At 39.3% G+C, this 11,548-nt stretch overlaps 1 protein-coding gene across 1 annotated transcript; it reads left to right on the top strand.

Moving 5' to 3' along the window:
* Window positions 1-561: 561 nt before the first annotated feature.
* Window positions 562-10,903, top strand: smyd2a (SET and MYND domain containing 2a). Its single transcript, XM_051379837.1, has 12 exons — window positions 562-851; window positions 2,370-2,433; window positions 3,079-3,189; window positions 3,687-3,747; window positions 5,126-5,253; window positions 6,003-6,070; window positions 6,395-6,497; window positions 6,640-6,750; window positions 6,953-7,073; window positions 7,262-7,436; window positions 7,827-7,935; window positions 8,178-10,903. The coding sequence occupies exons 1-12, from the start codon at window positions 679-681 to the stop codon at window positions 8,259-8,261; spliced, it is 1,308 nt and encodes a 435-aa protein (XP_051235797.1). The 5' UTR covers window positions 562-678; the 3' UTR covers window positions 8,262-10,903.
* The last annotated feature ends 645 nt before the right edge of the window (window positions 10,904-11,548 follow it).

Raw genomic sequence — 11,548 nt, forward strand, 5'->3', positions numbered from 1 at the left:
CACCATTGAATAAAGAACAAATTAGAGTCCAATCAAGAATCAGATTAGAACAGGACAAATCCGGATAAAAAGCCTAGAGCAGTAAGCGAGCATCTTGCAATGCAGGTAATTTACACAAGAAAATTGGATTAGATTCAACTTTATTGTCATTGCACAAGTACAGGTACTAGGCAATGAAATGCGGTTAAGCATCTAACCAGAAGTGCAAAGCAGTAAAGTGCAGAGTAATGTGCAATGTACAAAAATATGTGAACAAAAGTAATAATAACATTATAGATATATATATATGAATATACTAGCAGGATATTTACAGTATGAACAGTATTAACAGAATGAACGGAGTGAGGAGAATACACTGATATTTACAGTATGACTATGTACAATCAGTGAAAACATGACAACACAGACACTCTAACAATACAGCAGACATATAACCAGAACCCAGCATGCAGTGAGTAGGTATGATGGTAGGTGTGCATCAGTATGCATCCATTAGTAACTACACTGTGGGACCGTGTGATCGCCTGTCCACCAGGGGGCGATGAGAGCCACGCCTGACACACACAGGAGGAGGACCGGAGAGGAAGAAGCAGCTCAGCCAGAAGCTGATTAGAGCACTCAGCAGACACAGGTGGTGGTCGGCGGTATCAGACCGAAGAACCGCAGACAGAACAAACCATGAAGAACGAAGGTATAGAGGGAACCGAGAGGTTCCTGAGCCCGGACAGAGGCAGAGGCCTGCGGGCGGTCCGGCACTTCGCGGTGGGGGAGCTCGTGTTCGCCTGTCCGTCTTACTCCTACGTGTTGACAGTGAATGAGAGAGGGGCGCACTGTGAGAACTGCTTCACCAGGTAACACCTTACCTTTCTGAAACAACTGGGGAAACACCTCTGTAACAGCTAGCTTCACGCTGGTGTGTGTTTGTTTGTTTGTTTGTTTGTTTGTTTTTGTTTAGGCTAGCTTAAAGCAGAACAAAGCGAACAACCGTGTGTCCAGTTCAACGCTGGCTAACCCCATTACCTAGCTAGGTTAGCTTGCAAACCTCTGGACACCTACCGAGCTTGTGCAGACTTAAATGGGTCAGTGCGGTGAGGCAGCTCACCTGACTGACACTGCAGCGTTTGTTTGTAGCACTGCAGTGTCTGAAATAGATCGCAGCATTCACATACAATAAGCTTACTAGATTGGTATTAAAGCCAGCATGTAAAAAAAAGAAGAAGAAAAAGAGCCTGCTCTCATGTAGTGTTGTTGTCTTGAATCTTAAATAGGCAGCTCATACACAGGTGGTTTACTTAGTTAAAGGAACACTTCACTAATTGTTGGCCCTTTTCTTAATGTTATTTCTGCCCTACACTATAACACATCTCTGTGCATTCCTCCACATCCTACCACTGCTTCTGTGCACTTAACATCCAAACAGAAAACCTGCAGCCTTCATGATATCATAGTCTGTCTTTGTACTCAGGTTTAAAGTGTTACTCGTGAGTCAGTTGAAGGGGAATTATAACATGAATTTGACTTATTTGTTGGTAGTTTTCAAACAATGCTTGCACCAGTAACGGTGTAGGATGTGGAGTGGTTAAAAAGGACAGCCTACAACATTCAGAGAGTACTGACATGTGTAGGTGTGTGTATGTGATACATGTATATGCAGCACACTGGTCCTTTCAAGGTGTAGTCCTCAATCTTGCCCACTAGTGTTGTTGAGATCTGATGCACTATGAGGTTCTTTTTAGAGTTAGATTAACTGTGTCCCTCTCACACACTCACCAACTCACTTTCATACACACACACACGTGCGTCCTACCAAAGCTGCCCTTAAGGTTTGTAGAGCAGTAAAAGGTTAGGGTGCTAAATATAGTCGTCCATGTGTCCCAAAAGAGGAGGAGCCACGAGATGAGAAGGCCAGGGGTCCATGTGTGCATGGAGGGGGGTGGAGGGTCTCTGGCTGTAATAGTGATCTTTAATCACCCATGTTTTACAAAATTGTATGAAAAGGTTTGTAGAAATGTCGATAAGAACTTCTTATTCTAATACATATGAAGCAATTATTATTAATATTAAAGTTTTGGCATCCAAGTAACTTCTGTTACTGTTTAATGAGTTGATGTGTTGCGTATTTGTGCGTCTCACCTTTTGTCACAGGACTAAAACAAACCTGCAAGACCACCGTCTTAATCACCAACAGTTTAACAATGAATATACCAAGTATCTGAATGTTGTCTAAACTTTGACAGCAAAATGTTTGAATTTAATCCTGTGTCAGGTAAAGATGTCTCCCCAGATGAAGGTGCAGGACAGTTATATTATGTAAATGAATACAATGGACTCCTGCTGACAGAATTTGCTGTGTCTTTATGTCATTGCAGGAGAGAAGACCTTTTTAAGTGTGGCAAATGTAAGCAAGCCTACTACTGCAATGTCGACTGTCAGGTAAGCTTTCTGCTCCCTTTTTGTGCTTTTCCATGGAAGGCTTTTAGCTTCTGTGGATGAGTAAGTCTGCAAGTTTCCACAATTAACTAAAGCAGCTGACCATGAATACATTTTACTGTGAATGCCAACAGTAGTTGTTATAAATAATATACAGTCCTGTTTAGGTCTTATTTGTGCTGTCTGTTCTCAAATAGAAAGACAAAGAGAATGAGAATAGTTTTTCCTAAAGGAACTTCTTTTGACTCACCATGGGACCTTGTACCGGACCTTGGACCACACCTTGAAAACCCCTTCAGCAAAGCTCAATGCAGGCAACGAGAAGCAGGGAGAGCACACGCTCACACTGCTGTTGCTATGACGATTCCCTCTGCCTCTGTCTCGTTTTACTTTCATAGCACCAAACACACTCGGTGTGCTGCAACTGAGTGCCTTGACTAATAAGTTATGGATAAAAAAAGCTTTGATAATCATTTTTCGTCCACTTTGTTAATTAATTCTCTTTTTGTTACACTCAACTTCTTGCTCTTTGTCTCTCTCGCTCAGTTTGTGTCATTTCATTGTATTGTCCTGTTGAATGGGATTACTTGCTGTAATAATTGAAGGTTACTAACTTATTATTTCTGTCTTCTTTGTGTATTTATGCAGAGAGGTGATTGGCCCATGCATAAGTTGGAGTGTGTCGCTATGTGTGCCTATGGGGAAAACTGGTGTCCATCAGAGACTGTCAGACTGGTCGCTAGACTCATCATGAAACAGGTAAAAAGAAATGTTTTAATGTTCTGAGATGTCTTTTTTTTTTTTTTTATTGGGAACAACATGGATGTTCATGCAGGAGTAGTTGAACATAAGAACTATAGAAAAGGTCTTTAATGTAATTAGTTACTTGTGATTTTCTTGCATTACAAGTGCAAGGAGAACTCTAAATGACCAGCTCCAAAGTCAACACAAAGTTTAACCTTTTAAACAATCTTTAAAAACACAGTCAAATGAAATAAGTGGCCCAGCTCAATGGTAAGTTAGTTTTACCACTTCCATTTGAATACCTTTGCATGTTGGACCCATTGAACGCCAAAGCTCCTGAAGCCAGTGCTGTTGTTGCTACAGTTGTTAAGCAGCTGCTATATTGTTATAGTGTTTTAATTACTTCTTAATTGGTCTTAAATAAAACCATTTAAAAAAGGATAACTTGTATTTTTCTTTCTTTGTTTTTGGTCTAAAATGGTCTCATGTGTCTCATGTGTTTTACATTGCAGAGAGTCACAACAGAGCGCACCCCTTCAGAAAGGCTGCTACTGCTCAAAGAGTTTGAATCCCGTAAGTAGATGTGTGTGTATCAATACATGAGCGTGTATGCTTAGTTACATTTGCGTGCACTTTTAGTTACATGGTGCAGTGTGTGTATGTGTGAGAGAGAGATATCTTTCTGTGCCTCTGCAGTTGTATCAGTGTGTCTATTAATATCCTCTGCTGTAGCCTCCAGTCCTGGTTCTGTCTCTTTCATTCACTCCAAGTCTGCAGAACACTGGGACTTAAATCCCAAGCTGCTGGGTGCTGTAATTTCATGTTCTCTCCCCTCCTTTAAAAATACTGCCACTGTGCCCTTGAGCAAGGTACTTTAGAGTGATTGCTACTGACTGTATAAAATAATCATAGCAAGGAAACTAAACTCTATCCAGCTTAATGTTGTTGTGTAAGAAGATGATTATTATTATTATTATAGTGTTTTCTCTTTTGTTTCTATGGTGCTTTTTAGATGAAGTGTAACTCAACTGTGGTATTCAGGTTGTATAGAAATTGAGCCCTGAAAGACAACGCACCTTATCATAGACTGTAAATTGATCATTTATATAATTTGTATTTGTCAACAAACAAAAACAAGACTGGTCCATCGAACGACCACAAACTGTTTTCTCTGCTCCGTTTGGTATTATCATTTAGTCTGAGCTGTGGTTGCAAGCTCAGATGTGTCATCAGAGGATTGTCACAGAATTAACCTTCACACCTGTCTCTCATGCACACAAAGCAAATCAGTGGCCAGCTGCTGCCTGCTGCCACCAGACTGTGTGCCTGTGTGAGTTTGTGTGACTGACAATGACACATGGCCTGTAGCAACGCCATATCATACACTTCTTTAACACTGCATGGTTCTACTAAGGAGCCATGTGTTTACTATGATAGTGGTAACAAATAAGAAAAAGACAGATATAATTTTGGATGCATAGTCAGCTTTATATTTTATCCTTTATCTTTATCACTTGCCTTTTTGTTTATCCCTTTTCTCCAGACATGGCAATATTCAGACTATATACAGATTCTAGTTGGATCCTAATATAGGTGTTCCCTTTGGTAATCCCTCTTTTGTAAAATGGAAGAACTGTCCCAAACTTGTTAGATTAAAGGTCTAAATTCTGGCTAGTGGCCCAATAAAGCTCATTACACCTCACAGTACCAAAGTGCTGGCTCTCTCAGAAAACAACTAAGATGTTAGTACGTTTGTATGGATGCACTTTGCACAGAACTTTTAGAAGAATTTGACAGGATTGCCATCACCATTCAAACATCTCTAGTTTATGTTATTAACTTTCTCTCTGTGTCCTTTTTGGTATATGTTCCTCTTTCTTTCTTTGTCTTCCTCTCTCAAATTTTGGTCTCTCGTGTTCTTTTACTGTCTGTGTGTCATCGCCTGTTCCAGATTTAGATAAGATGGACAGCGAGAAGGAGGAGATGAACCAGACAGACATAGCAGCACTGCACCACTTCTACTCCAAACACATCAGTGACCTCCCTGACGAGCAGGCTCTCACTGAGCTCTTTGCACAGGTAAAATTGGATAACACGACTTTCAGAAGTTTTCTTGGATCATAGGAAGTTTCTTTGGTTGTACGTTTAAAGTCACACTGTAGAACAAAAATAGAGATACCCTTATAAATAACCCTTTTAGTTTCTGATACTCTTGCTAGAAATCCACTGATTAGAAACTTCCTGTTCCTGGAAGGATCCAGGATTTTGGATGTTTTTTTACCGTCTTGTGATTGGTCAGATGTTTTGGCTGACACATAGACAGGTGTTGACCTTTCTACACATACACACAAAACATTTAGAGGCACAAATGTTGTATGTTATAGTATGTTTATAGTTGTACAGCAGTTGTTAACACACAGGTTATACACACTGGGGCACATGTTGAGGTGAAACTTTATATGTATTGTCAATGGCTGAAACCAAGATCTGTGTCACACACACCCACCGGTCCTGTCCGTTTAACTCCACAGCATTTAGCTCTTTAATTTGATCTGTCTGTCAGTGGTGCTGGCTGCTTTCTCTCCACACTACACCAACAAGCTATTTGGCTTCTTATCTCACAGCTACATTTAATCTCCTACTACTGGATTTCCTCCTCGGTGGAGGGGTTGTTATACTACAAGTGAGTAGAAGGTGAGGCAAGTTGTATTACTAGCACATATTACTCACCCTGCTGTTCTGTCTCCACCTGTTTGTTTGCATCCCCCCTTCTTTCTTTCTTGCCCTGTCCCTCCCTCCCTCTCCTGTTTTTGTCTTCGTGTCTCCAGGTTAACTGTAATGGTTTTACCATAGAGGATGAAGAGCTCTCCCATCTGGGATCAGCTGTTTTTCCTGAGTAAGTAGTCCATGTCAGCACATCCTCAACAGTCCATCCATTCATCAGTGTGTTTCACGACTGGTACATTTTAAAAGGAAAGTATTTGTCATCATGTTACAGAATAAAACCAATAATACATCCATAATCTGTCTCCTCCTCACTGTGTTTTTTCAATCTGTATATATCTTAGCTGATTCTGATTTTAGTCTCTTTTTTTTTTTCATAAGTCACTGTAGCATAAACATTAACCCTCATGTGCAGCCTATATTGTAGCACTAATCACAGTTCTCTGATTTATCAATTGTTTGTTTAGATGTTGTGGTTTTCCTTTCTTCCTTCTAGTGTAGCACTGATGAATCACAGCTGTAGTCCTAATGTCATAGTGACCTATAAAGGCACAGTGGCTGAGGTCAGAGCTGTCCAAGAGATAAACCCCGGAGACGAGGTACGTAAACACTGGCGACAAAGATGCTTCGCATTGACGGAAATTTTGAGACCACATACAATCCTGAAGAAATACAGTCTTTATCTTGATTGATGAAAAAGAGTTATGATTTTATGTTTTTCATCTCCCTCTCTCTCTGTAGATTTTTAACAGTTACATAGACCTGCTCTATCCAACAGAGGACAGGAGAGAGAGGTTGTTAGATTCCTACTTCTTCACATGCCAGTGTACTGAGTGCACCTCCAAGTCTAAGGTATCATTGAAACTTAAACAATGTGAAACAAACACTTTTATTCTGAAAATATGATTATTCAACAGTAGTATGAAACTGTTTTAGTGAAGTCTCTGTTGTACTGTTGTTCTTTTTACATAATGTATGTAGAATAATAATTTATATAATATCATACTTTACAGTTGTTTCCGACTGTATGTAATAGTGTTCAGTCTCTTTCTAGGATAAAGAAAAAATGGAGATCAGGAAGCTGAATTCTCCGCCAGAGCCAGAGGAAATCCGATCCATGGTCCATTACGCCAAAAATGTCATCGAGGAGTTCAGGAGAGCCAAACACTACAAGAATATCCTCTTCCTCTGGTTATAACTGTATTCCTTTTTCACTTTCTTGTTTCCATTTTCTCTGATCTAATGTCTTCCCCCTCTCACTCTGTAAAACTGTCTTCTTTCTTTATAAAGGACACCCTTTTACTTCCCAGCTTCCTCTCTTTCTCTGCAATGTTTGTGTTATTATTCCTTGACTCCCTGGCACCCCCTAGTGAGCTGCTGGAGATGTGTGAGCTTAGTCTGGAGAAGATGGGAGCTATATTTGCAGACACCAACGTCTACATGCTGCATATGATGTATCAGGCCATGGGAGTCTGTCTCTACATGCAGGACTGGGACGGAGCTATGAGCTACGGAGAGAAGATCATTCACCCATACAGGTAAACTGATCTGTAAGGGAGGCTCTAATGCAGTTATAATAAATCCTTGTAAATGAAGTTGATCAGTTATACAGCAGCACCATTTTCACACAACCACAGTACAGAGGTGGATTATAAAGCCCTGCAGAAAGGTTGAGTAAGAATTTTAACTCAGTTGTTCAAATTTGCAGAGGCTGTCTTTACACTATTAAAATTAGTTTACTTGATAATGCTAAACATATTTTCCTCTGTGGTATGCAACACTCAGTCACAGCTACTGTATCTTTTATTGTTGTACTCTCCCACCTTTGATACATTTTAAACCTTTGTAGTGCTCCCAACAAAACCAAATGTAACATTTATTATAGCTCGCATTACTAACTTGATGTATAAATTATATCCTGTCTGCAGTGTTCACTACCCAGCCTACTCTCTAAATGTGGCGTCTATGTATCTGAAACTGGGACGTCTGTATTTGGGCCTGGAGAAGAAGACACAAGGAGTCAAAGCTCTGAAGAAGGTACATTTACAGACATCTGGTCTGTTGGTATATTAATAGGTGGCGAAGTGAAGGTAGAAAATACTGCAGGCTTTAGAGAGGGGGAGGAGAGGAGATAGCAGAAGATAAGTGAGCTGTAAAAGATAACTGCAGTCAGAATAACTAATTAAATAGAGAAATTAGGTTAGTCAACCTTGAGCTGAAGAGCAATTTGTGTGTTAACCACTTCATACATTTACATTGTGTTTTTTTTCTGTCTCCAGGCTCTTGCAATCATGGAGGTGGCTCATGGGAAAGATCACCATTATGTAGCAGAAGTCAAACGAGAAATCGAGGAGCAGAAGTAAATGAGGTGCAGCAGGAGGAGCAAACAGATTACAGAGAGAGGCACTGGAGTGAGGAACCTCTCTTAAAGCAACAAAATTCACATCACAGCTGCATGTCGTGCATCTTATACCTCTCCTCCATTTTCCGTTGCCCACTCTTTCTTTCCCATCCCTGTCTTTAGACAGGGTCTTTTTGTTTTACTTGTCTACCATCAACAAATTCTGGCTGAGGATGACCATGTTTTGTATCTGCAGCTACTTCAGTTAGAAACATGACAAATTAAGTTTAAAATGGTTGGAGTGAAAAAATCCTCTGAAACCACTCTCAGTTCTAACCTTGAACCTCATTTGAAAATGTTGATTTATTTGTGCTGAAGCTCATTAAACCCATTCAACAACCATACTGTCATTCAAAAAAGGGGATCACATCAGTGGGAAAAAAAACTTTAATGCTGCCTTTCAGACGGAACAAAGCTTTCGTGTGAAGGTTTCATTTTCTGATGTGAATAACCGCCCCTGTTTTTCTTGAGTCTTTCTTGAAATCGCTCACCATGTTCTGTAGACCCATCAACAGTGTTTCCCTGTTTATGTCTGTGGCAGCAGTGTGGGCTGCACAGCTTTGCTCCAAAGCAGTTGTTCAATGACCTGAACTTCTGTACAAACTGGTGAGTAGTTCTTATGGTGGGCATTACTACTTATTTACAGCCGATGCATTTTAATTCTATCAAATATTCAGCAACGGAGTTTCTTTAAACTGTGAAAAAAAAAAGACTGACCATGCAACAGATACTCTGTAGCAACAGAGAAGAGAATGCAAAGAACTATTCCTGAATGAATAACTAGTGTTTTGGATTGGCTTGTCTTACAGTATGTTTTGCTTGTTTTTAAAGAACCGGAAAAAGTGTTGCATGTTTTATTGTTTGTGTTTTGTCTTTTGTTTAGTTTTTTCATTCAAGGCTTGTTGACCAAAAGGCCCACGGGTTTAACTGACAAGGAACCAGCTATAATTCTCTATTCACAGTGTATCCTTAAACAGGGGTGCTGATCTGAGACCAGTTTGCCTCTTAAGTCAAAGTGAAGACATTGGTTCTGTGACATAACCAACGATCCTGGATCAGAGCCCCTTTTGCTCTCAGGAAAAAAGGCGCAACACTGTAGCTTTTGTTGCCTTTTGTCAAGAAATACATTATTGTACTTTTTTTTTTTTTTTTTTTTAATTGATTTCTTAGAAGCATCATGAGTCCAGATCGTCATTACCCTGGGGATTAAATCAGTGGGCAGACTACCATACAGTAACTTGGTATGATAAATCTTTCACATAGAAGTGATGAAGATAACGAATATCATCCTCTCCACACACTTTTAATTTTATAGTCAACAAGAATTAATGGACTATTTCTTAAAAGGGTTTATTTCATTTTTACAGACTATTAAGCTAAACAGAAACTAACCATAATATATAACAAATTGTACCAACATGGAAACTTGACGTATTACCCTGAGCAGGAATGGGTATTCAAAACTCATAAAATGTGTCTCAGTGATACATTAGGTTGTGTTGACTGCATGGTTGGTGATAAGTGATGGAAATGTTACCTGTGTGTGTGATTTAAATGACCCTGAAATCATGAGTATGAGGAGGAGCAGTTGCAGTTTGTAAAACTAGTTTTTTCTCTGCTGCAGACTAAACTAAATTATTATGTAGAAAGACCACGTTAAAGGTGACTGAACTTGTTTTGTCTGTTGTTGCTCTTTTCAATCTTAAGAGTAAGCATGCAGTGTGTGAAAGAAGCTTTAGAAAGTGGAAAGCTAAGGCAATGCAAATATCATCACCTGGGCCTTATTTAAGGATTCTTGTTGCACTAAGACTTTGTACATTTTTGTGACAAAATGATGTCAAAATGGCAAACTTGTATGCACATTTTGTTTCATTTTTATCAGTTTGTGTCAGTGGACAGTTGGCCTGCCTACAGTCGTCACACCTTGCATCGCCAGAGGAACTAAAGTCACAGATATCATTCCTTTAATTCCTGTAGCTTCTCCTTCTTTTTAACTATGGATGCAATTTTATGCACCACATAAATGTGGGTTACTGATGGTTTGAAATAGCCTGTTGAGTCGCCTGTGGTCATATTTGTAGCAACTCCTGCATAGGTGACTCTTTTTATCACCTGCAAAAATGCATCTAGAAGGTGCCTGCCTTACAGCTTTGCATAGGTAATCCAAAAGCACCAATCAGCAACTCTCGTCCACATATTTATTTTTGAGTATGTATGTTTTTACAAAGGAAGGACACAATGAAAAGAGGGTTTGTAGTCTGGTTTGCACAAGCCAAAAAACATCTAAACCCTCTCTTTGCCAGATTTGAGCACTTTATGTGATTTCTGGCCGGACTCTAAGAACATGCATATGATTTGTTTTCTTTTTCTGTGATCTCATGAAAGATAAAGCCTGTGGCAGAAGGGTTAAAACCGATAAATCCATATTCATGCTGCACGTATAAAAACAGATGAAAGGTCACCCAGATGTTTTCTGCCATTTCTGTAATGAACTTTTATTTTGTTAAGCATGAATGTTATTTTATTGGAATGCAAAACTAAAATCTGAGCCTCTGATTCTTTCTGTAACGTCAGTGGAACTCAATAAATGACAGTATGACACTTGCTTTGCTATATGTACTCTTTTTTTTTTACATTACATTTATACTATATTAAAAACATAATTTATTTAGAACTGTCACATATAGCACAACACAACCTCTTAGATAGGAGACAGATAAAATGTTAATATTTATAATAATTGAAATATTCATAGATTTTGCTGCACCTGCAGTTTCTTATCAAACATTTTTTAGTGGCCCATCACAAACTTTTCTGATCGCATTGTCAAAGAAGGTCAGCAGACAAGCTCAATTGTGTTTTCACAGTAGTGGTCACAGCAGGGTCCAGTGTGACCATAATAACAAGCCTGGTCCCCCAAACCTCAGTGCCATTGTCATAGTTAAATATTTTACCCCTAAAAGCCTACTGGTTTTTATTATTGAGAGTCAAACCTGTCAACCTGTGCTTTGTTAAACTAAGCCTGGAAGCAGTAGGTCACAGTCATTTTGTTCAAGCGACATCATTATCTTCTATCCCTTTCCTACCAATTGATTCAATTATAAACCAGACGGTTTAAATCCAGTGAACTGATAAGTACTGTATCATCAGACCAGGCAGACCACCTTATGATTAAAATAACAGCCCTTTTCTTCAGTTCGCTGTGCAAATCTTGAATATCTTTAAGCTGAGCCTTTTAAGAATATTTTA

The sequence above is a fragment of the Dicentrarchus labrax genome, unplaced genomic scaffold (genome assembly GCF_905237075.1).
Source record: "Dicentrarchus labrax unplaced genomic scaffold, dlabrax2021, whole genome shotgun sequence".
NCBI lineage: Eukaryota > Metazoa > Chordata > Actinopteri > Moronidae > Dicentrarchus > Dicentrarchus labrax.

Bases quoted from the DNA above. Each gene is read 5' to 3' on its own strand.
- smyd2a (XM_051379837.1), top strand. From the start codon at position 679: ATGAAGAACGAAGGTATAGAGGGAACCGAGAGGTTCCTGAGCCCGGAC. The intron at 3,190-3,686 runs GTAAAAAGAAAT...TTTACATTGCAG, and splicing joins CTAGACTCATCATGAAACAG to AGAGTCACAACAGAGCGCAC. The intron at 7,437-7,826 runs GTAAACTGATCT...TCCTGTCTGCAG, and splicing joins AAGATCATTCACCCATACAG to TGTTCACTACCCAGCCTACT.